The sequence below is a fragment of the Cuculus canorus genome, chromosome 17, assembly GCF_017976375.1.
Source record: "Cuculus canorus isolate bCucCan1 chromosome 17, bCucCan1.pri, whole genome shotgun sequence".
In the NCBI taxonomy this organism is placed as follows: Eukaryota; Metazoa; Chordata; class Aves; order Cuculiformes; family Cuculidae; genus Cuculus; species Cuculus canorus.
This window is the reverse complement of record NC_071417.1, coordinates 15,131,243-15,157,442: the sequence shown is the minus strand read 5'-3', so window position 1 is coordinate 15,157,442 and position 26,200 is coordinate 15,131,243. Positions and strand designations below refer to the sequence as shown.

The following is a 26,200-nucleotide window of genomic DNA, read 5'->3' as shown; positions in this document are numbered from 1 at the left end:
AACGCGAACCACTCCGAGTGCCGGGGGATGATAAGCTCTTAGGGTCAATTACTGCACAGATGTGTCCCAGTTTTGTTGCCACTCATTTTAGTGATAATTCCACCTATGTATTTCTATACATTTAGCCTACACAGTTCAGTTGCAGAGACCCTGTAACCTACAGCAGTTTCTACAACATCTCCCTGAGTTAGTACATTTTGCTCTCTGCATGTCTGTTTCTGCAGAAACAAACGGCATCAGATGGGCATTTCTGCCACCAGCAGTTCAGTCTTTCCCTTGCTGCAGTTTCATCCCTTTCACTGTTGTTAAATGCTCAACAAGAAAAAAAATCACAGTGCAAAGCATGCAAAATCTCCTCTTGTTCTCTCCTGGAGCATTTCTTGCAGTGACATTTTCAGACATTGCTTAAAGCGTAGCACAGCCAATGCAAGACAGCACATTCTACTGAAAATCCTGGGAAGGTTTCCTGCCAGTAAGAGAGACTGTTCCCAATTTCCTCAGAAAACAGAGAGCTGAAGGATCTCCCACTGCAGAAATGAGAAGGAGTCTCAGACTGCAAAGCATTCCAGCAGGATTTCAGGAGACAACTGGCTATCGAGCACTGGCTACAGCACACAGTAAACTACACAGAGGTACCACAAAGGTACCATTGGCATTGCTCCATCTTCCAGGGTGCCAGCATTGGAGACTTCACATTCCATCTAATGGAGGAACCTTTTCATCTACTACCAACAACTCCAACACAGTGGTATTAGTGACGACAATGGATGCCGTAACTTATTATGTTGCATATTTCCCTATATTAAGCTCAAATTATTTTGATAAGACAAATAAATGAGTGCATGCCATCCACTGGAAATTCCTCATCCTTCTTTCATTTTTAAGGAAAGACTGCTTCTGTATAGAAATTAAGAGTTGGAGGGGCAAGGTTTCATTGAAAGCTCCCTGGAAAAGGTTATGCAAAGGCAGGCTGTATTTCAGTGCAACTTTCAGACTGATACAAACTGAGAACTCTATATTACTGTTATTCACCCATTTAAGGTCCTATTTTTGCTTCAGTTTCCATAGAAACCCGTTGTCCTAAATCTGCAGCACTTAGAGCCTTTTAGTGTCATGGGTTCTTTCTCTACAGCTCTAATTACACCATCATCCACAAGGGGAAATGGCTGGGATGCTTTGCCCACCACAGAAACAGTCAGGAAGTGCTGCTCTGTAGACAGAGGGAATATAAAACCTAATCATAAACCTTCAGACATCATCCTTTTTGGGCAATTCCCCTATGTTGCAGCTGTACGTTTTATTGTTTGGGTTTTGAACATGGGCCATGGCAGAAATAAGGACAGAATTTACTGAGGAAAAATGAATTTTAGGATTTGGGTTAGCTTTTGCCTTCCCTCTGTTTTTTCTGGTCTATGGTAAAGAATAATTAAATACGACTGAAGAAACTGGAGAAGTACTTGTAAATTAACTACTCTGGTGTCACAAAGATATTAAATACATAAGCTTGAACAAGGCTGTGAAGGCATATGGTCAAGAACAACCTCCCACTGTCAAAGAACTGAAGCTCATGTGCCCTTTCATTCATTTAATTCAGCTCTCAGGTCTGCATGAAATTTTCTCCTCAGCATACGAGGGGTTAAGGTTCCCACCTATGCATTCCAGATAGACTCAATAAGACTTTTCCAGTGTGCTAATACAAAACACACAGGGACCTTTGTCTTCCTACATGCTGGTAAAATGCCTGTTGTGCTATGCAGATTATTATTGTTATTATGATTTCTGGCACTGTCACTTCTAGCTATGGTGCTTCAAAGCAATGGTATTAAAAACATAAAGGCAGGCAGCCCTTTGGAAATGAGGAATAGCAACAGCAATGTCAAGAACTTCTTATAGCATCCCTTATTGAAACATCTGGAGGAAGTATCATCTAATGGTCTGTGAAGATAGCTAAAAGGCTAAGAGTCCTCTGTTCTGTTTCTAGATCTGTCACTGCGACTGACTTTGCAAAACTTTGGGTAGGCACCTTAAAAGTTCTATCAAGGTGGTACCTACCTTATTTTGCTTCTTTATAACAGGTAAAGATGTTACCTGAGATTTGCTGAAACTTCCCTTTACAAGCAATAACAGAAGATGTGTCTCCGCTTCTTTGCAAACCCTGCAAAGTCTTCCTGGCAAACTCAGTAAGTGTCTCCAACACATAGGTTTCTGTGCCGATACAGAACCTCTGCCATGGTCTTTCTAACAAGGTCTTTTGACATTATTCTCTCTGCATAAATTAAAATGAGAAGCCCATAAAAACAGAGTCTCTCTAGCAGACACCTTACTTAGCAGCAGTTTGGACAAACAGCATCACAGAGGCCCACAGGACATCACGAGCGACAGCTGGAGCACTGGAGCTCTGCTTTCCTTTTTTGTATTTAGGAGGTGCTCCATTTTCGGAGGAAGTCTGCTTCAAGTGAGAAGTGCGTTCACTAGGAGAAGAGAAAAAAGATGGCCTGTGGCTTTTCTGAGGAATATCATGGATGGGGCAACTGCAGTGTGGTTAATGGCTCCATAACGATCAGGAAAAGACCTATATCTCCACTCCTCCTTCATCTGGCATTTCAATTAAAATGAAAAAAAAACCCAATAAATTCAGTTGTTTGCCAGACAAGGGTAATCCTGGCGTGGCAGGTGGAGAGGACACAGAACACAACACTGTCTTTTTTATATATTCACAATATGGTATGATCTGCACTTAGAGTCTCCCTATCACCACACAGCTCTCAAGCCAAAATAGCAGGAAGATAAAAACCATGACATTCCAAGCAGACACACACTCTTCAGACCAGAAGCAGCAAAAGAAACATCACAAATATTTATTTGGGTATGGGAATCACTCTTTTCATCACTTGTGCTCTTGCCATAGTTTTTGTGAATAATGAAGCTTCCAAGATGCTTTCCATGATTGTCTGCATCAGCAGAAAGCCTAAGTCTTTACAGAAGCAGAACAATAAAACTAATTCCAGCAAAATCCGCACCATAACTATTTTCAAGGTTAGGGAATGTAAACCATTCATCATTTAACCACAAACAGTGACCGCGGTTACCAAGTGCAAGCATCTGTTTAAAAAGTGGTCTACGACAACCCAAAAAAGCCCACTTCCCATCCTCCAAAATGGCACAGAAATACAAATTCTGAATAACAAGCAAATTCAAGAAGAAAATTCCATAAGATGTAGGGGCACATATGTTGGGTAAATTATCCTTTCATTTGGCACCCTACATCCTGACACTCCTCAGAAGCAATTTGCTGCCATGACTTACCAACATTTCCTGAACACAACGTGCTTCCAAGCCAAACCAGAGGTCATGCTAACCCCACCAGCTATGGGTTTTTATCCCCCAGAGATTGTCCAGTCCAACTTTGCCCTCATCAAACTGTTACCTGTTCCAAGTGTTTGCAGATGTTTTCCAGCTTCACCAGAGGCTGTTGTTATGACTTTCTTGTTAACGATACTTGAAAGGTTTCCTTTAAAAATAGTTCAGCCCCACTTAAGCTACAAACATTGAGGTAGGATGCATGCCCAGCGTTCCCAGCCTGCTCTGCGAGCTGCTGCCATGCAAAACAAGAGCAGCTCTCTCAGATGATGAGTGGGATATGGGAACCAAATCCCTGCTTCAGTGCTGGCAGCCCTTGAAAAGCTGTTTCCAAACCATGTTTTGGAAGAAAAAGAGGTCACCAAATTCCTTGTTTCCAACTACCATATGCTTCAACATTCAAGCAGCCTGTGCCATGGAGTACATTACACAGAAACACAGCTCTGGCTGGACGCTACTCAGGAACAAAAGGAGAAAGCACGCACGTTCTCAACATTGGGAAAAGCAGGGATACAGCAATAACCATCCATGTAGAAGAGGTTATGCATAAACCAGCCACTGCAGATACAGACATTAACTCATCCTACAGGGAAAGGAAAGGGGTGAGGAGGAACCCCTTGTTTCTTGTTGCTGAGGTTTCCATTAACAACAACCACCCTCCTTGGGGCCAATGAGCCCCCTCACCATCCATGCTAGGTAGGGAGATGAATTTCAGAACTGACATAAGCATAGAAGACTCCTCTCTGCTTCCTCAGGAACACCTTATATTGTGCTGGCAGGAACGTTCAGCCTCACCGCTCTTCATACTGCATTCATTGCGTATGGATTCAGTCATCCTTTTCTTTGGTCCCATTCCCTGATGTGACACATTGTGGGGAAAGCAATCGTGGAGGAGTGTTAGGGTGTACATGAGAGGCTGTGCACTGTGTTAGGAACACACGTGGAAACATCTGAGCTCACAACAGAAACCCGGCATCTCCAAATGGAGTTTTTCATCAGGTTTTCTAGTTAATTACGGCTTACCTCACCTCTCCCCATCAGAAATCGCCTTTGTCCTTCCCACTACTGTGCTATGAGGTGTATCGTGCTCAGCACTGACAGGTGACAAAAGAAGCATAAATTAGTTCACCACACTGACCCTTCCTGGCAGGGTTTCCTGGGCTGGGCCTGACCTTTTCTTGCAGGCTAAGCACATTTCCCTTCTCTGATATTCTGCTCACAGGGTGCTGCTTTGTGGCAATGTGCCGGAGTAGAAGCTTCTCACTTCCTACTATGGGGTTAGGAGGAGTCCTCTCCTGGCACAATCAAAATCATCAGGAAAGAGCAGATACAGCAGAACATGAGGTATGTTCTTCTGACAAATGAACTATACTGGTAAGATTTTTTTTCTAGACATAGAAGAAAGGGGCTGAGGGGAAACTGGGGCATTGCTACAATGCCACCCTGCAATGCCACTCTTTCTCCTCCAAGTGAAGGTACTGTCTCTCTCATAAAGTACTGAATTTTCTGCACAGCTTTCAACAAACACATTTTCCAAAAGAATTGGTCAGCAATAGCCTTTGCTTTCATGACAGCTTGCAAAGGAAGAAGGAGTGAATCATGCCTGGCACAGAAACGAACCACAAAGACATCCCAAGTAGCAGGCACACTCAAAGTTGAGCTCTGCACATCAGAATGGTCCCCAGAGAAAGAGTCAAAGAATCAAAGCAAAGGAGCAGTGACACAACTAGCCTGACTTTTCAAACACATCAAAGGCCGGAAAACAAGTCTCTCTCAACCCCAGGGACAAGATAGAAAAGATCTAATAAAGAATTCAAATGGCATAATCACATAATCCAATAAGCTACAGTTAAACCAAAATATCTCTTTAGCAAACATCTTTAAGTGAGAGAAGAGAGGGCTCCAAAGTGCTAAGCACGGATGACTCCCTTCGCTTCTCCTGTTAACATATCACCTCCCACGAGTGGCACAGAGCCGAAGGTTTGTTCTCGATATCAAATTTCCACACAGGGAAATAGAAGAGAGAAGAGCATCTCAACAAAAAGAAACACCACAGATCGACCAGTTGCTGAGAGCTGAGCAGTGCAGAATGTGCGCTGGACTGACTTGCCATGCAGGAAGCTGGCTAAGATATCTATGTGGGAAAAGAGATAAAGAGTAGAGGTTGGGAAGCAAAAAGGGAAGAGAAGAAAATCATCCTCTCCAGACTGTTGCCAAGGTAAGTCTCTATCTGTATCTTCCCACACTACTCGAGCCTCTACTTCACTTTATTCTAGGTATCTTCCTTCTCTCTATTCCCACACGAACACTCCTCCCTTGTCATCTCCAAGTCTCTCCCTCTTCTACTATCTGGGACTAGCTCAGCCATTCTGCCCAAGTACCTGCTACCCACAGAGTACCTCTTCCATGACCTCCCTGCCAAGCAGGGAAACTTTGCAATTGCACAGCAGTGGCAGTACCACTGAGCACTATGAGTCTGAGGCAGCCGACATCACTGTTCACATCCAGCGCCCTGCTTGGTTTTATGTGCCACATTAAAAAGAACTTCCTTCCACATTGGTATTGGTCTCTCCTTTGACATGCAAGGTTGGAGCCTTCCAGGCTCAGACTTACAGACAGAAGCAGATCTCACCCAAGGAAGACAGATCCAGACTTACAATCCCTCCTTCGACAAAAAGCCCATCCCTGGCCTAACCTGAGTAATCAGGGAGAGCAAGTTTTGCTCATGTATGCATCCCTAGGTATTTGCCTTTATACCAGCTCCCGAGTACAGTCCGCAAGCAGAGCGCAGTAAATCTCTCTGCAACACAGCAGGGGATAGTAGCACCAGAAAGGGTCATTTCCTCTTGCAGAGACTGGAGCAGGCAAGTGCTGTTCAGTGTGTACAAAGACAAAGGAAGAGGGGCCCTCAGCTCCTCTGATATGTTTGTGTATACAAATGCTTTTGCAGAATCCCAGTACTGTCCAGTGCATAAGTAGGAGAATTAACATTCATGCACACATCAATCCTGTACTGACAGAATTCCACCTTATGCCTTTCCTTCCTGCTCAGTCTCCCATCTCTAGCCCTTCTTTCACTGTACCATGAGCTAATCCACATTTTCTCTGAGAGTATATTATTTCCATGAGATATAAAGTGCTTTGCTGAAATCTAGCTAGACAACACCTGCTGATGATCCAAGACAGTTAAGTTTTGTTATTAAAGAAAAACATTAAATTACTTGTAGACATGAGAACAGTATAGAACTGTTCGAGTCGAATGTTTCTGCAGAGCCATAGAACATGACAGGTACACTCATGCCAACAGCAGTTTCAGCAAGTGCAAAGTGTAGGCATCTGCACAAAATGCTGGCAAGACATGAGGAGGAATGCTGGAGACCAGAGAAAAAGTACTTTTTCTTTTCTGTAAGTAATCATTATGGAGGGGAGCACAGCTCAATGCAGCCATTACAGCTCTAAGACTAGGCATTAACTTATTGGAAAAGGTTGGGCAGGAATCCCGACACATGACCTCCACCTGGAATAAGGCCAGAAAGGGTCACTGACTCTTTTAAACTCCTTGCTTTATGCAATATGAAATCACTTACTGTTGATGAAAAACATGACCATACTGGCACAGAGTATTCAAGAAAAAAACATTACCTCAATGTGCCACATACATATCCCTGCGACAGAGCACTGCACACTGACTGTACAGTGAATTTCAGAAAGAGGAATCTAGCAGATGTGGGAAGGAAATGGTGAATTGTTGTATATGATCTTTTACATGGTGAGTTATCAGTTGATTTATGTAGCAAGAGTCCCACAGAGTTAGTTCATGATAAATTCATGAGGCATGTGCTTTTGATCGCACAGTGCTCTTCTCATGCCCTGCCATTTCCAGCTCTTCTTTATCCACCTTTCAGAGACAGCATTCTGCCTCACGTGGTAAACAGACAGACAGTAAAGACTGGTCTGCATAGGTTACCTCTTAGGAGATGCCACAATTGGGAAGGGAAAAGATGCCTTAAGAAGTCAGCAGCCTGGAAGGTAGCAGTGTAAGCAGGCTGACCAGAAGAGTTGAGTCTCTCCTAATGTACTCAGGCCCCTTTGTCCCTGTGTGGCAGGAAGGGCTGACAGGGACCAGCTCTCAGCCAGCTGCCCTAAGACAAAGACGCTCTGTACTGCACATGCACAATCAGAGCATTCCCAGGCTCACAAGTCACTTAGTGGATGGGTGCCTTTCCCTGCTACACCAAGTGAGATTAAAACACTTTGAAGGAAAAGACAATATGAGAGAAAGAGTCTGTAGATTTAAAAGGTGCATCAATTCCTGGTTTAGGCCAGGAATTCTGCAGTCTGATCTAATCTCCAGTTTTTAACTGTACTGCATGTGCATGCCTACACCTAAGGAGTAACTGGAGACATCGCAACCAGCATGGAACTCTGCACAGGTTAACCACCAGACACCCAACCAGCCTTTGGGAAAGCTTGTGCAGCCCACACACTGGTATGATATTGCTTTCAATAGGTGTTTTTCAGATCAGGTTGACTTGGAGCACACTGTGGCATTTCCCAGCTCTCAGTCTCAGTTCTGCTCACACTGAAGCCAGTAGTAATCTTGGTGAGCACTGCATGAGAGTTATCTTCTGTGCCTCCTCAACCCCCATACCTGCTCAGCACCCAGAAACAACATTCCAAAGCTAGTTTTAGGGCACAAAGGCATCCTGGGTTATCTTTACTGGGAGACCTACATTGCAGGAAGAGCCAGAATGGTATTACTACAGTGGCATGACAGTAACAAACAATCGCACGACAAAGTGATGCAACCTAGAGATCAGCCCAAACTGGCATATCTGCAAATCAGAATCTGCTTCTGCACCTTGGCAAATGGCGACCTGTGGGAAGATTGCTGCTTTTCAGCACAAGCAGAGCATGACAGGAATATCTTGGAAAGATCTCTGGCATTGCAACCAATGTCTACAGTCTGAAGAACTGTGATAAAGACATGTCATAAGGCTGTGTCCACCACAGGGCAGGGAGTACTGGCTTGGAGAAAGCAACCACACTGGAGCACGTGTGCTCTAGGGAGAGAGTAACCAGACCAGAGATATCACAGAATGATCTATGCCTCATTTTCTCCATCTGTAAGACTTGACAGCTGAGAGACAAACAAACAGGAGAGGACCTCCATGAGCTAAAGGACTGTGTGCTAAGCTTGGACATTCTTGCTGGTAGGAATTTGCCAGTGAGGAGACAATTCCTTACAATATCCAATGCAACACTCTTTGATAAGGAGAGGTCCTTTGGTGTCCAGATACTCAGCTCTGAGTTAGTGTGTGGTACAAGAATCCCTGTTCTTTTAAACATCCTCAGTAACTGTGGCACTTTGGGAGACACAATAATTAGCATAATTGCCAATTCAGCCTCTAATAATGTACAATACACTCATTAACCCAATTAACCCCACACAGCACAACAATCACAAACAACGTAACCAATGTGGTGGAGAGAAGGCTGCTTGACAGCCCTGCCACATCCCAATGCACCGATGCGACAAGTGCAAGGGCTGAAGACAACTCCCAGTGGCAGAACTCCCACTCAACATGAAGATGGGGCATGCAGCCACCTGAGCTGGTGCCCTAGCCATGCGCTTAGCTTTCCTTAGCCCTGTCTTAAGACACTATTCCTGGGGTTTCTCTTCCCAGAAGGTAGGGCCTGGAACAGGCTGGTACATTTAATTAAGCACTAGGTATCAACACCCCCACACACACACACCTTCTCCACCCCGTCTCACTGGAAGAGTCTCAGGTGGGATTCACTTGCCTGCTTTTGCTGCTGCTTAATTCAGTCAGGCTGGTAAATAATTCAGCAGGCACTCAGCCAACAAACAAGCAGGCAGGCAGGCAGGCAGCACAAATGGCCAGACAGGGAGATGGAAGGTTGAGAGAAAGAAAAAGCAAATGTGAGAGTGGCAACCTTTGCTGGACCTCCTTTTCTACAGGCAGACCTTCAAGCAAGAAGCGGTGCCAGCTTTTTCATTCCCTGCAGTTAGGCTTTCACCCCTTAAAGAAGCAGGGAATCTGTCCGCCAAGATCTACTGCCAACTCAGTCCTGAGGCCCCTCCAAATTCCCCCCTCAGTCTTCTGCTGTACTTTCAGGGAGAGCTTCAGTGCCTGTGGGACTCTCACATCCATGTGGGAAGCTAACTTTGCAGAAGTTTGTTGGAGAGTGGATGCAGTGTAGTTTTATAATAGGACGGAAGAAATTTTGCTAGTGAATAAGAGATCAACTCCCGACCTCAGCTGGAGGACGCAGCACAAAGCCAAGCTGTTACCCACTTCGCTATCCTGTGTGTAGATGTGGGAACAAATGATCAAGCACAGGCAGTAGAACAGAAGGACAAACACACTGATTCTCGCAAGTGTCTCCCCTCTTCTTCAAACTCTGATTCTCCATCAGCTTCCTGGGCCGCTCCTCTATCACATCAGCCTCCAGAATGTGAGCAGGCAGCAAGCGCTAACTTGTAAAGTATTAGTTCTCAGGCAGCAGATGCCCTACCCCCAGCCAAAGAGAAAGCTACAAGTATTATAGGAATCTGCACCAAGGAGGCGTGCTGCAGTGACATATCCTGCTGAACTGTCCCATTCAGCCTCCCAGGCATTCCGCAGGAGAGATGGCTTTTCCAAAGGTATTCAGGCCCCCAAGTAAAAGTCAGTCACAGAATAAGTCAGAAACCCACATTTACAAGCACTGATCACGTTTCAGGAACATCGGTACTTCCTGCAAGGCTTAAGGTTCTTCATAGTCCAAGGTGTCCAGTGCTCCCAGCACAGAGGTCTAGACTTCCCTCACTCCGGTGTCTGTACTGGAGGCTGTCAAACCTCCAGCACTAGCGGAAGGACCTTGAGTACTGTAAGCGTGCAGATCAGGGGTAGGGCCTTTAAGAGGTACAGGAATTATTCTTCTCCCCATGCATACTCTGCACATGGCAGTGGGAAAACAAAGGTTAAGGGTTAGAAGGACACCCACAGAACAGTTTCAACATTCACAGAGATCACAGCCCATTAATACTGGAGCAGTGAGAGCTGCAGAGCCCTGGAGGGTGCTTGTAGCAGCTCCACTCAGGTCCCTCACACGTGTGCTCCAGAGGCACTTTGCATGCAAAGGGAAGAAGTTGTGCTTGTAGTATATTGGCCCTTTGGAACAACAGAAGTTCACATAGGACTTCAGGAAAACCTTAAGAGTAGCACAAGCTTAGACAACATAGTGTTAAGTGCCACATATAGCTGTATCTTGCGTCTTTGAACACAACAAGAAATCTCTGCGGCACAACATGCAGCTCAGAAAGCACTCATTTTCTTTAAGCAATAATGCTTTCAATACAAACCAAAAACCTAATGAATTTTGGAAAGCTTACTGGGAGTGTAAGTTACCTGACACTCTGCCAGGAGAAGTGTGACAGGAGACTGAGCTGCTTTCTTCTCCTTGCAATAGTTCAGTGAACACGCCTGAATACCACTCCTGCTGTTCCAGACTTGGACAGGAACTACCCGATACAGACAACACACTGACAGTACACCTGGTATTGTAGGCCATGAGTACCCACTTGTTACACTTCTGTTATCCACCCCCATCTGTTGCCTCCCCTGATCTGTCCTGGTGTCAGTTCTACATAAGCCTTGTAGCAGAGAACATTGGGTGGAACTATCACAGCAGTAAAGGAGAGTTTGCCTCTTATTTCACCTGCCTGGAGTCCTGTCACTCCCACCAAACAATGCTTCATCCTGTGAAGGGTCATGAGGATGAAGTGTCTGAACTGCCAATAAATACATGCACTGTCTCATTAAAACCAGCTACAGTGTTGCACCCTCGCAAGGTAACCAGCATACCTTTGTTTCAAAAAGGTCCCCAGGGTTTTGTGGAGAGCGGAAATGTTGTAAGCTGGCAAATTAATTTAGATGTTAATTAAAACTAGGAACAGTGATACTGCTGTTCCACCATGGGCTGCAACCAGAGTTTTTGTAAAACCATTTCTTTAGAATTCTCAGTCTGCATCAGTGAACATATCAAAAAATATAGCATCACCAAGCACCAGTAATAAAAATTCCCACCTTACATAAAAGCTGACTTCCACAAAAAACACATTCCAACCAGAGGAAAGCTTTGGGGTGATTCAGGTTAAACGCTCTACTATTCTGTCTATGAAAACAAACAATAATCCAAAACATTGTAGTGGGGTATTCTGTGGTGCTTAACCTTACAGTAGTGATGAAGATTTTATAAATGTTATTTTTAACATTTCCTATGCACATAACAACAAATCAGCATAAAAAAACATATTAATATGGCCAGTTTGCTTTAGGTAGCCTCCTGAGCATCCTATGGAAACATCAACACATGAAGTTAAGGACTCAGGAAACTCCGAGGCGCTACAAGTTTGCCAAAGTAAAATTCAGATGTCCAAGCATGACTGGGAGTCAGAGTGTCACCAAAAAGACCCATCTCTCAAACCACCAGCATCCCTATAGGCCACGACTGCTGTGAGACACAAGGACAACAGGTGTTTGGGGGTAGCTCACATACAAGGTGCTCATTCGGTGAATGCCCTTGCTCTGTGCTGCCTCCTTGGTACGAAATATATCAACACCTTGCAGGTGAGGTGAGATTGTCACTGAGCTGGTAGTGGAAAGACATGAATTTCAAAGGAGGTGACAAAGCATTGTGTGAACGTGTCTTAGATTATCAAATCCCTGAATCTGTCCTTGGAGCAACGTAATTACACGATGGATGCCTAATTTCAGGATGCAGAAACACCTGCTGCAAGAGTAAAGACACACAGATTAGTTTATTAACATGCTTCACGGGAACATCCTCTGAGTCTCACTGAAAGACACAAAGCAATGGAAAGGTGACTGAAATAGGTGTAATACAGACAGTAATTACAGGAGAAAGAAGCTTTTTCAGGCTAGGGAATAACTAAGCATTTCCTCTGCCAATGAGAAAGAAGCAGCATGCGACAATCACCACTCAATGAAGTGGTGTACCTGCAGACCGTGTGCAATTGAAAGAATGAGAGTCCAGAAAGACATTTCAGAAGAAACAGATACCGTCTGCTGGTGGGCGAGGAATTCGGCCATTGACCAACAAGCAAAGTGCTCCTGAAGATCAGGGTGTCCCGGTAGCGGCTGAACCACCGCTACGCATGGTATGGTGTTCAGCTTGGCGTGGCAGCACCGTGGCAAAGCACGTGCTGATTCCTGGTTAAGAGTTTTGTTACCTACCACCCACAGTGGCAATGGGTTAAAACGGAAACAGGGCTACACTGACCAGGTCTGAAGACTTCTTTGGGTTCGTGCCTGGATGCACCTGGGGTGAGCAACAAAGTCACATGAAACCTCTTTACCACAATCTGCAGCAGAGTGCTGCAAAGCCCTCTTGATTTCGGCTCAGGAAGGCTCATACTCCCAGAACGTTGGCCTGAGATTTTCTTTCAAATACACCCAGGCCCTTCAAGTATAACCACAGCCAAGATCAGCCTGGTTGCAAGTCAAACGTCCACATGGTTTCCACCCCAAATCATAAATCCCACCCTGTCACCTGGAACTAAGCTCATTCTGCTCAAACCCCGGCCTGCATTCGGAGGAAACTTGACCCCGGTTCACGCAAAGATTCACAGAGCCAGCCTGCACTCTGCGTCTGTCACAAACCCTCCCGAACAGGGAAAATGCCCGTGGCGGTAGGGTCCATCCGGACCTTGTTGCCGGAGTCATGGTGTCATCTAGCGGTGACAGCTCGTATGGGCACGGACCCTGCGCCGAACTCGGCTTCCGCGAGACCCCCGCAAGGCCCAACCGCAGAGCCCTGGGCATCACCCGTTTGCAGCTCCCTCTGTCTCATTAGGTGCTTCTAAGAGACAGGGTTATGGCAACATGAATTCATGCCTCCGGTGAAATTGGGAACTGGTGTACTGTCGACCAGCTCTTAAGCCTGATCTGGTTTCAAGGAACTTTTAGTGAGATCTGAGTTGAAGAGTTTTAGTTTTGAGCTGAAGGAAGCAGAGACACAAACATGACTGGCTTTCCACGCTCAGCTGATGGGTGGGCACTCAGTTACCACCAGCCCTGCTCCCACAGCCCCAGGCACTGCACTGAGTCACCTTGTCCCACAAGCTGATAAGAGCTACAACTCAAAGAAAAGAAAATTCTCTTCAAACGGGAAGAAGAATCACAATGTCAGCAGAGAAGCAGGGTAAAACAATTCCACCACTGTCCTGGAAACCAATTGGGTTCGCAGGTTACTAATGTCTCTGAGGTTTCATCTCAGATCCAGCTCAGGTGTTTCTTTGGCAGGTCTGTCTTCTTCCCTAGAGCTTAATCCCTCCCTCTGATCTAGTCATTCTGTCTGCAAGCTTAATGAGCTTGAAATTACTGTCTGTTTGCGCCTCTGTTTGAGCTCTGATCTGTGACATAACCACAGCGGTAGAAGGACTTGCTTCTTTACTGTTTGGGGTTGCAGCATAAAGGCCAGGCTTCATGCTGCAAACACTGAAATTCAAATCCTAACTCACATGTAGGGTAAGAGGGAGAAAGCACTTTTCAGAGTGCAGGCTTCTATTGGGATCCATCACACAATGACCCTTTTTAAGCCTGGTAACAGGGCAGACCAGAGCTATCTTCATGGCAGAGGATCCCAAATACGTGATCACACCTTTGTCACAGCCAGCATGGTGACAACATTAACTGCTACTTGCCTGGACTCAAAATGACCACAGAAAATATTCGTAAACAGCAATCTCCTTAGTGCTGCACCAATTCAAAGTGGTTTATTCTCTTGGACCTGTTTTCTTCCCCCATCCTGCCACCAGCGTTCTGTTTATTCTGTGAGGCTCAAAGACTTCACAGTGCCATCCACCCACTACAACTACTGCAAAGGCGAAGCCCAAGGCAAATTGTTCAGAGGTAAGACAGCGTTAAACTGCTATGATGTGGGGAGGTAAGTAATCATCAACCTTAAAATAATGGACAACTTCAATCAGAGCCTGCATATGGAGCACCTTTCACTCCAACGCAGCTTTCCAAAAGCGTACATGCACAGAACACAGAAATGTGCCACCCCTGGAGCAGAATGCAGCTGCAGCTCATCCAACATGGTGCGATAATGACAGGGAGAGCTTCTGCCCTGCCCACGACAAACCTCTGGGTTTTGGCAAATGCACTGTGGATTTTTGCAGGCTTGCTATTCCAGAGGAGGACCATACAGTTAAAGGCTTCAACCTGAGACAACCATGCAGAGTCAGCAAAATGCATTTCCTTTATGTCCCTTGGAAGGTCAAAACCTCCCCAGGAGAATATGCCGAAACACAAACTGCCAGGCTCCTGAGCCTTTTCCTATCTGATATTCAGGTACTCACTAGCTCTACCGCTCAATGCCTGCTGTAAGAGATCTGTCACAACTGAAGGTCAGAGCAAGGTTCTCCCTGCCCACTCGCTGCAGGTTTGCTGGGTCAGTGGGTGCCAGGCCCCATGCTCTGCCGTGCCCTCTACCACTCAGTCCCAGTGCTGCCAGGATGCAGCTGATCCACCAGTACTCGGTGAAGGACAGGCAGCAGGCAGCACTGCCCAGCCTCACCTGCAGCTCTGAGGCCCCATGCCAGCACTGAGACAAGAGCTCAAAACCTGTCTCTATCTGAACTCTCAAGGCAGCACGTTGGCAAAGCACTGCCCCTGCCAGGGCTGCTCAGAAAACTGATTCTCAAATCTGTTTCCTGGGGCTACTGTACCTCAGCTCACCTCCCGCACCTCACAAAGCTCCTGCCCAGTCCTTCCCATCTGGGATCCAGAGCAGAAGAGGTAGCAGAAGCCCCTTGTGCTGGCACTGGAGGGATCCTTCCTTTGCAGCCACAGGAGGCAGCTTGACCCTTCACTTCAGCCCAAATCACATCTGAGTGACGAGGAACTCCAGTCTCCAAAGGAAAACCGGAAAGCTGACTCTCATCTTGCCCAAGCCCAAGACATTGAGCCATGAACCCCTTTGGGGTCAGTCAGGCAGCCTCTGAAAACTGCACAAACCCAGTTTCTATCTAGGTGGTAAAAGAGCAGATATTCTAGAAGGTTCTACTAGCTTACAACCTCTATGATTTGGCAAATTTGTTTAGTCAGTTGGTTATCCTCACAGCTCCAAGAATATTTACTCTACCCTTACCTGTACTCTTTCTGTTCAGTCTGGTGCAGGCAGCCAAGCATGATGCGTAACACTCAAGTTTCTGACCCTCAGTGCTAGAACACAATGTGTTCCTGCAATCTGTTACTTACCTAGGTTAATGAAGTTCTTATTAATAAAATTATTTTAAGCACAACACCCAGAAGTAGCTTTATTAGATCAGTCACTGGTGTACAATCAGCTCCCACACAGGCACAGCACTATCCTGCACAAGAAATAGCTCTGCAATGCATACAGCATTCCCTGTGCAATGAGGCCAGGTGCTGCGAAGCTGCCAGGTCTGTGCTCCAGAGAGTAACGTGCAGTCCTCAGCAAGGAAAGGGTCTGCATTCGAAGACGCACACATACAGTCTTCACCTGCATGCTAATAGCAAACTTCTTAAAAAAATCTTACATGCAGCAGTGAAAATATAACACAGCGAGTCTCACACTAGGGAAGAGAACTACATAATAACAATGTATGATTTTATTTCTTATCTTTGCATCCAGAGCATACTCCTCTGTGTGAGGTATCACTCCTATACCTCTACAAGGACGGAATTCTCTGACTTGCCCCTTCCTAGGGTCAGGATCAAAGTCACCACCCCACATGTTCACCCCTAATCAATACACGCAGCTGGGACTGTCTCCTAGATCGGCCACAATTCAGATGTGTTTTTCCCTCCCACAGCAAAGCACAATTTGTTTTACTGGGCTTGTCATGGCGAAGCTGACACAACTTGCTTAAGAACAGACCAGAACACATTCCTAGCACCAGCAAGGTTTTTTTAATTCCCAAAGGTGTGGGGGTGCCAGGCTACGTAACATAGTCTTTCTGTGAGCAATTACACCCACGCTCCCAACAGTTACTCCCAATTCCCTTCTCCTCTTGGCTGCCACACCTCCCTTGGGAAGAGATACCTGAATGCAGTCAGGTGGGTGATTTCTCCCTCCCACAAAGTGCTGGCCACTGTTGTCTGTGTTTCTGACTACTATGAGTGCTTATCTATGTCTGTCTTCTCCTCCCGGTCCTGCTCTCCCCAGGCAGGCAGCAGAGCCACTCAACCTTCATAAGCCATGACACAAGCTGGTGCGCAGTACAGTGAGCACTGAGGCTAACCACGGCAGGGCTGACCCTGGACACGGACCTGTTGAAGTAGCAAGATTTACAGAAACACCGTGACTGCTGTTAGGCAGCTGATATTGTACAAGGAATCAACACAAAGGCATCACCTAGAACCACAAAGCTCTAGTGACAGGGCTGCTGCAGCTGCAACAGCCCATGAGAAGAACAGTCCTTCTGGGAAGCTGTGCTATTTAACAAGCCTGTTGATGCCAGGACTGCATGTTATCCGAGCTCATCTGCTTTTGCCAGCTAAGCAGCTTATCTAATAAACACACTATGTCACCTTACAAATCTCCCTTCGTCAGGATTATAACTCCTACAACCTCCCAAATGCAGAATCCCTACAAAAGCAGAAGAGGCAGAAAACCTCTCATGCCTACCGCTGACCCACTGCAGGCACAGCCTTGGGCAGGCCTGCTTTTCTTCGGTCCTGAAAACTGCAGCAGCACCTCCACACTTGATTTCAAGGTGTTTGCATGACCAAGGTTCTGCCAGAAAAGTCTTTATCTAGAAACACCCCCTGCACGTGCTGTCTTTGAGTGTGCCACGTGCTGCCCAGCATATTTTAGTCCTTGTTACATGGCACAAGCAAAAATGCCATTTTTAACACCAAACAGCACAAGCACAATATTCTTCATAAGGTTAAACAATTATTAAACTGTATCTACATTTGGAACAAATCCTTTTGCTTACTCCTTTTTTTTTTTTTGACAGTGTTCATGTGGAAGCAAGGGCATATTTACAGTGAAAAGGAAGAAAAAGTCTAATGTAAACTGTTTCGTTGACCACATTCCACTCCTCCCTATCTAGTATTTTCCACAGAGGACTCAGGTACTCTTTCCATGTGTGCCCACTTCACTGACTCCTCCACCAAGTGCCAGTTCTCTGCCCATATCAGCCTTGATGCTAGGCAGCCCGTGCTGGTGTCTGCCAGCCCAGACACCAGCCAGACCCCGGCACAGACAGCCTGCGCTGACAGAGGTGGAACACACATGATGAGATCAGCATTGGAATAGTGTTGACCCAGTTACCAGCAGCACTGAGCCCTGGCTCCATCAGATGCAAATGAAATGCTGTAAATGTTGCTCCTTTCTTAGGGGCTCTTTACATGCATGGCCAACACAGACAGAATGGCAGTAGTATAGCGAGGCACTATAGTGAGTTTGTCTCTCACCAAGACCTGAAATTTCTGAGAGTGTGGAAACCACAGAAGCATCTTTTCTTAGATGATTGGTTTTTGTTGTTTTAATGATTTCTTTTTACCCTCTTTTCTCCCAGAGCTGTGGAGGCATCAGGATATATTCTGGCATAACATTCAAGGACAAAAAGCTTCAGAATACCTTCGCGTAGGTCTGAATTCTAGCTGTTCTTAATTACCTGAGTGGCATCTGAGAGTCGTGCCAGCCTCCTTGCATAAAGGACGCATCCTTCCCTCGTAGGAGGATGAAGGTGAAATAAGCCTGTGCCGTCTTCAACTGCATTCAGCACCTCCAGAGAGCTTGCAGTATTCTGTAGCATCTTTGTAGTCTCACCTTCTCAGTCTCCCTGGAGGAAGATACAGAACACACCCTATTTAGTAAGAATCATCTTTAGGATATTGCCTTGCCTAATTAAATGTAAACTGCCTAATTCTCTCTGTGTCTCCATGGATGCTCAATTACGTGAGAGTTCTCTCCCACCCCCATGCTGTGGGCAGGAAACCTGAGGGGAGGGAATAGGCACAGTCAACGCGTGACAATGAGCCCTGCAGGTGTCAGCAGGTGAGCTTCGGCACACATCATCACCAGAAACCACAGGCAGAAACCAAGTCCCACAGCTCATCATTCCTACTGAGTTCTAACACATTCACAACACTTCTGCAAGCTTCGCAGCAGAAAAAACAATACAACCAAGATCTTGAAAATGCCATCATCTTCCAGTTTTTAGAAAAAACTAAAACTATGTCAGCCCTCCAGACAGCCTGACTGAGGTGCATAAAACAAGCACGTACTGTGAAGAATGCTGAAACTCATTCACTTCCTGATACAAAACCCCGGACGCCTTTAACTATGCTCTAGAAAATCCTATGCATCCTATGTGGAAATTGCTACATATGTGAGTTGAGATTTGCAACTTGGAGCGACTTCCTGAAGTCCAGCATAAGCACGGCTCCATTTATGTTTCCTAATATTATTATTATCCAGCCAATAGTCACTTCTAGCCTCACCTATTCCTAACAATACCACCACAGACCTTTGTAAGGGAGCTTAGGCCTAATAGCGTTCATTTATCCTGTACGCTAGCTCTTAATTTATCTTGTCATGATTGCTTGTCAAGGCTGCTTGAGACAATCATTTGGGCTTTCATTTTACATGGTAGATTTATTTTAATACACACACACAAGCGTTAACCTGGATTGGCAAAGTACTAGAAGTCCACAGCACCTCCCCTGAGAGGAGAAGCAGCATTCACATCTCACCACTCCACCCACTCCCTTTACGGGAGAGGAGTGAGGAACCACACCACAGCTGTACCGTCAATCAGCACACAAAAAATTACTCTGCATCCCAGTTGCCTGTATAATAAAGCTGAATTAAAACAATAATTGAAGCACTTCTGTCACACTACTTTTCCCTGGTGAACCTCCAAATGTTTTTAGAAAGTTGGGACACCTCCCCATCTTGCTAACAAAAAAATGGGGGCTCAGAGCCCACCTTGCTGGGAGCCACCCTCTGCACAGGCAACAGACAGCAGCACAAGATCCATTTTAACACCAGAGGTGAAAGGGAACCCTTTCACCCTGCAGCCCTTCCACAGGGGGGCAAGCCAGGGCCCCCAATAAACCCTAACAGAAGAAGCTGCTGCCCGGCTCCTGCCCTGCAAGGCCAGCACTGAACCTCCAGACGCCCCTACCCTGGCAGGGGCTGCCTCAGCCAACCTGGCTGTGGGCCCGCTGCCCCCAAGCCCTGGGATATGCTGCGAGTCCCTCAGTAAAGCAGACGCGCTGGGAGGCGCAAGTGCTGGCACAATGCGCTCAAAAGGACACACTCCCATGGGGAAGATACAGGTGCAGCCACGTGTGAGCAGCAACCGCCGCTCCGTGGGGAAAGGACCCCTCACCCCCGGCCAGTCTGCGGCCTGAAACCTATAGTGCTCCTCGGGACCGGACACCCTCACGCCACAGCCACTTCTCAGGTCTGAACCCCCCTCGCCTCGTGGCCACCCCTCAGCTCCCAAATCCCCCGCAAGACCGCCATTGAGGTCTGAAACCCCTCAGGTCCGAGGCTCGTCAGCTCAAGGGCACCCCTCAAATCCCAGCCCTTCGCCCCAAGAACCCGCCCTCACCCCACATCCACCGCTCCCCTCAGGGCCGCCTTCCCCTCGTGGCCACGCCTCAGGGCTGGGTCTCCCTCATGACGCCTCCGCCGCGAGGCCGAATCCCTCCGCCAAGGGGCGCGCGGCGCTTTAGGGCCTTCCCGCCCAGCCTGACGGCCTCACGCGCCCTCCGCGAGAAAAAAAAGTCCCCTTGAGAGGGTACCAAGCTGTCCAGAGCACTTTCTAGAAGGCCAAAAAGGGAACGACAACCCCGAAGACACAGCACGGGGGAGATTTGCCTGTTCTCTGCTGTTCATCTCAGGAGCCCAGCAGAAAACATCTCTTTAATAAATAAAAAAAATGCCATTAATATGGACAAAGCAGAAGGAACCCCCTTTCTCCCTCAGAGAGAAAGGTCACAATAAAATGAACAGTGCACAAACGTACCAAGCGATGCAGTGTATAAACGCACATGGCAAAACACTTGCAACAGACACCAAGTCTAAGGTCTTTTATTACATTTTATAGATTAAATATATCTTCAGTAGAGTTTTTTTTTTTTTAAACACACAAAAGGAAAAAATACATTCTTCATGTACATACGAAATACTGACCAGGGACCATGTACAGTGCAAAGTATGAACACGACTACACAGACATCACCACCTCAGATGATTATCAGGCTTTCTACACTAAGAGTAGAACGAGTTGACATTTCTGCTTCCAAAGAGAAATCCATACCCTTCACCTCTATAGCATTTTGTGGGATTGTGCAGGAAAGGGGTTTCTTTTTCACTTTTAAAAGGTATTATAAAATCCTTGCATTGCATGAAAAATTATGGAACTCCACAGCTTTATCTCTTTCACACATTCATAATCATAGTACAATTTCTATTGTGATTGCAGCCCAACTCTAAAAATCCACAGAAAACCAGAATTATATATAATCTGGTAAAGAGAAAGGAATGGATCAGACTGATTGTTGCAATGTCCAGGAAACACGCACCCATGTGTACACACACATACACAAAAGATGGAGGCTAGCGAGGTGTGACTGAGCATCTCCTATTTATTACGAGTTTGGAGCAAGGGCACAGGGTTGCATGCTTCACTTGGGCAGTGAATCTCTAGTGTCTCTCAGTAGGGGATGTCATTCTGGTAGTACTGGATCATGTCGTATGTCCTACTCCTAAGGAAAAAAAGAAAAGCCAGAGGTAAGGACGAGTTTAAAAAAACACTGCACCCATTGTCAAAGAAACAAACATCAAGATCACACCCAAAAACAACACGGGTGAAAGAAATTTAGCTGCTAATCAAAGCTAGCCCTGCATGCTTTGAAAGCATTGTGAAAGCCCAGCTACTGCTACAAACAATGCAAAACATCCTGCTGTTGTTTAAAAAGTACTTCCGTGCTCCTCAGCATGGCAACAACAGCTGGGATCCTGTGTTTGGATAAGCCAGAAGCACCTCACATTGCATCGGGAGCTTGTTTTAAGAGAAGAAATCCATAATGAATGAAGCAAGATCATCAGAGCTGCATGGAGACAGGATTATGTCGAAACAAAAGTCATCTGAATTAAGGAGAATGCTAATAATGAAAATTAAAGCACTGGGGAAATAAAGCGTTAATAGCAGTACCTCTGACGGGACACTGAACAAACAAATCTAAGCCTTGTTATAGATAACTTATTCCTGGGCAGAGCTTATTAAGGTCACAGACTACCCATGCCACAGGCAGAGCAGCTCACGCTTGTCAGAAGCAAGCTGGCCCTGGGCATTCACGCAGCAGTGTGACTTTGTAACCCCAATATTAACCTGAGATTCTGAGCAGGTTAATGTTGCTCCAGCAGGTGCTGGAAAAACCCAATTCACTACCAGCAGGGCCATATCTGAGCCCATGAGCCTTACTGGTCTCAAGCTAACCCCATATCGAAATACACAACAGTTTGTATTAGACACCCTAGTATATCCCACAAAGTGCGTATTATCTGGGATACAGCTACACACGCACCACGGTCCAGTCTGGGGACAGAACTGACTCATATTTTATGACAATAAACAGATAGGGTTCATGTCACTGATGGAGTAGAAGCAAAAGCTATAGATGGGGAAAAGTCAGTAGCAGCTCCTATTAAAGGTGATAAAATATGCACGTAAGATGTTTAAGTCCTAATTTTATTATATTTAAACTATTAAATGTCATTACTTTCAAAAGATTTGCACAAGATACTAAACTATTTGTACACTTGAAGGGAAAAAATACAGTTGACTGGTTGGCAATTAAGTTGATTTTTAAATTGCTAAGAACTGATTATTCCATTCAGCATACTGAATAACAGATGTCAAACATGGCCCAGCTACAAAGACATTCTCTTCCTGAGACATTCCCTAACTAATAATACAAAATAAGTAACATATGGTCTAACAAAATGATTAATATGTTAATGTAATACCAAGTCATGAAGGAAAAATTAGTAGAAAGATCAGAACTCATTTCTAGAGAAGAGTTAAATATATTTTTGCACAGATTAGCAGCTTTGGATTTTGGGAGGATATTCAGGCAACTTAATGCCTACAAGCAATTATAAAAAAGGTGTTGAAAAGTTACTGTAGCCCTGCTTCAGCTTCTTTCTTACTCAGACCAATGGACCATACGTACTGTTTTTTAACAAGCCTTCTCCACAGAAAAGGAAGTAAGTTTCAAGATCAATCTCCATTCTGTCCAGAAGGCACGCTATATGTGCTGCCATCCAACATCATTCTTTACTATTCATCCCTTTATTTGTAGAAGTGACCCTACTCTATACAAAGGAGATAGCACAACGAGACAAATAGCCCCAACAGTACAGTTGGCTGTGCCCTAACATAGCCATCAAAACGCCTAATTTAGGGGTCTAAGATTCACTCTGGCTGAAAATCTATTGTTTAGACTAGTCAGCCTTGCTCTTTGGTTAGCCTAAGCCTTCCTTCTCAGCATAAAAGGGAGATAAGGCATGTTCAGAAGCAAAGCTGCTATCCTGCATTATCTGAATATCAACAACTTGAAAATGTTTGGTATCTGACTGATAAAAGTCTACTCTCTAGCTCTGCTAGCTGGATGACCTTTCCTTCAGCCATAAGGAGAAGACATGCGTAGATGCCAAACCTGTTGCTGAGGAAACAATTCTGGATGATCTTGATGATGAAAGTTGCTGCCTCCCGCTCAGTCATGTTGGGGCTGAACCTGTTTCTATATGCAGAAAAATCACAAAAAGCAAAAGTAAAATATTAGTGAGGTTTCCTTTAAGCACGATACAAATGTCTTTGCACAAGCTCAGCCAGTGCTGATTTCACTTGCTGCAAGTACCTTCTTCCTGTGAGACCACTGCATACAAATTATGTCCTGTTTTCGTAAGCGCTTGCCCTTACTCTTTTAGTGGAGGCAAAGGCTACAAACTCTGCATCAGTCTAGTGGTAACTCTAGGAACAGCAGATCCCTCTTCTTAGGCAGTTGCTGCTTTTAAAATAACTATCTTTGTACCTAGTAGTGCCCTCAAGCTACAACTCATCATAACTTATGAATCTGTGCTTATCCTCAGGGAACTGTAGGAAGTTAAGGCAGGAAATGCTGAGCTAACTCAGGAGGCATAAGGCTGAAGGGCTGTTTATAAGTGTCACATTAGAATTTGTACCTGCCTGAGGTGCTGGATGTTCCAACATAGCCCAATTCCGTACTGCATTACACGCAGAACAAACTTTAAGACGCTGTTCTTCAGAGTCCAACATCAGACTCTGCAACACGTCACATCTCAATTAAAGCACATCATTCCTTCACAGTCTTATTTTGCTAGTCCTATGACCTTAAAGATAATCCATGTACTTGCACAGTCATTGAACAGCTTGAACTTGATCCTATAAAAAAGCCTCTGGAATTCCTACTTACCGAGACATTCTGTAAATATAAGTTACCTTTTCTACAACACTGAGACATTAAAGATATTTGAGTAGCATGACACCTATATTGACTGCACAAATTGTGACACGCTACATTCTGCGAAGAGCATACGAACATTTTCCAGTTCATATGTATGCCGACTTACTTCAACAGCTTGATTGTCTGCCCTCGGAAACAGGGCAGCCCTGTATCCAACATCAATGTAACCAGTGAGACGACAGCATCCATATATGGCCTAGAGAAAAAGAGGACAAAAAGGTTACAGCATTCCCTCAAACTTCCGTGGCCTTAACTAGGTAAAGCAGGCAGGCTGAGGAGTTCAACAAGCTGGATCACACCATTCTCTGTCATTAAATTAACACATGTAATCCTCTTAGGTTTGCTGGTGGAGCTACACCATTGCTTGCAATGTGTCACTTTAATTAAATTTCACTTGTGTTGGACTACCAGATATTCAGAATGCTGCAAAATGAACAGTCTCGGGGAGGATTATACAAAGCAATGCTTTAGTAAACAACACTTCTTTAGCATCAGAAAGGTGAATCAGTGCGTTAAAACAGTACAAAAGGCTGAAACCAGCTATACCACAGCAACAGATTATCTTCTAATTCCAAATTACACTATGTAATTCTCTGTTACATCAGCCCAGCTTCCCTCCTCCTCCTTCCCCTCCGAACATTTATTACCTACCAGGCTTTTACTCTACTACTTACTTGGGTGACATTTTTGCCTAGACACAAAACTCTCTAGACTGCTCCCCCTCAAGGAACCAAATTGATCTTGACTCCAAGACACTCCCTCCTGGGGCTACTAGCCAAAGAGACTTTGATTCTGTAAGGTAACTTCAATAATACTTTATACTCATAACAGAATGAATTTCTATCTAGACTCTGTTGTACTGTGCCCTACTACCCACATGCAACATCCTCTTCACATAGATTTATTAGTGCTCCTGTGTGTTAAAACCAACAATGTTTGCTTGGTCTAGAGCGAGATAAAGTTGCAAATTGTTATGGTGACCACCTGACAATCACAGCTGAAAAGCTGAGCTACCAAACTCCTGTATATTTTACAACAGACAACTGCAGCACTTTTTAACATCTCCTACCTAATTAACTCTAGCTGAAATGGTGATTAATGTGATTGCTCTATTTGGGAAACAAGGAAGATTTTGATTCTCCTGTAGTTTCTTACTGCAAAGTTTTAACAGCACACTAAATTGTATGAGGAAACAAGAGTAACATGACATTTACAAATAGAACAAAAATTTTTCATATGTAACATAAAAATAGAAAAAACCTACAAAGTTAGGCTGTAAAATTGCAGCATTATTAAGTTGCTTCCAAGTTTGCAAGATGTATCAGGACAGTACAATAGTCTCAGATCCCCTACAGACACACAGCAGTATTTATCTTCTCATCTGGTTTTAGGCATGCAAGTACTTCCACGTCAGAGCAGTTAAGAACACCTTACCTGACTGCCAGGTAGCCTCTAACACACATCTCCATAAACCATTTGAATGGAGTTGCCTCCATTTTTCCTCCCATTATCATCACCATCTCATCAGTCAGCTTAATGTCAGGCTCCCAGCCCAGATTTCCACCAGGTGAGCTTTCAAACATGAATCCAAAATCTGTGCACAAAAGATAAGCTGCCTCATAAACTTTGTTGGTTAATTGTGTGCCGTCAAAGCTGACAGAAGGAAGGAGAGGTGGATTTCACATATTAATACCTACTTTTTCTACCAACATTTCAATTCCAACTGGAAAAAAGCTTTGTGAAGCATAAGAACGCCCACAAGAAATCATCACCATTACATTAGATTAGACTTAATGATGACATCGAATAAACTCCTTGCTGTATCATCTGTGCAGTTCCAAAAAAGCAAAGCTAAAGCAGGGTTTACAGCCCCACACAATTATATACATTTACTTGTCACATTTAATTCATACTCTTACAGTGACAAAAGGAACCCAAAGATTCGTTTATATATTTATACATATACATACACACATGCATGGATTATGCATGTCTACGTATGTATGTACCCATGCATGTATGTGTGCATGGATAAGTATGTAGACTTGCATAATTCAAGTGTCTGTGCACATATACTTCCCTGAAGACGGTAAAACTTGGCAAAACTAATTTTACACAGAAGCGGCCAACACAAATATATGTTCAATATTGAACAGGCATGAAGAAATCCTATGCATACTGTGAAATCAGTGTCTAGATTGACCTCAAAAAGGAAATGGCTTATTGTCTTCTATGAGCAATACTTTGCAGCAGAAGGAAAAGGTAAC

The 26,200-nt window shown here is 44.9% G+C and overlaps 1 protein-coding gene and 1 long non-coding RNA gene across 3 annotated transcripts in view; both read right to left on the bottom strand.

Annotated features, from left to right (window-relative positions):
- Positions 1–18,197, bottom strand: part of LOC128853908 (uncharacterized) — an 88,776-nt gene extending 70,579 nt beyond the window's left edge. The window contains exon 1 of the long non-coding RNA XR_008452725.1: positions 18,044–18,197. This is a non-coding gene — a long non-coding RNA (uncharacterized LOC128853908). The remainder of the gene's footprint in view (positions 1–18,043) is intronic.
- Positions 18,198–20,457: 2,260 nt separating this feature from the next.
- PI4KA (phosphatidylinositol 4-kinase alpha) overlaps positions 20,458–26,200 on the bottom strand; it is a 60,534-nt gene continuing 54,791 nt past the window's right edge. For both annotated transcript variants that reach the window (XM_054082193.1, XM_054082194.1), the window contains exons 52-55: positions 25,368–25,527; positions 24,040–24,129; positions 23,106–23,189; positions 20,458–21,149 (exon numbers count right to left, since the gene is read on the bottom strand). In XM_054082193.1, coding sequence (XP_053938168.1) covers positions 21,098–21,149; positions 23,106–23,189; positions 24,040–24,129; positions 25,368–25,527 — 386 coding nt within the window. In that variant the 3' untranslated portion in view covers positions 20,458–21,097. The remainder of the gene's footprint in view (positions 21,150–23,105; positions 23,190–24,039; positions 24,130–25,367; positions 25,528–26,200) is intronic.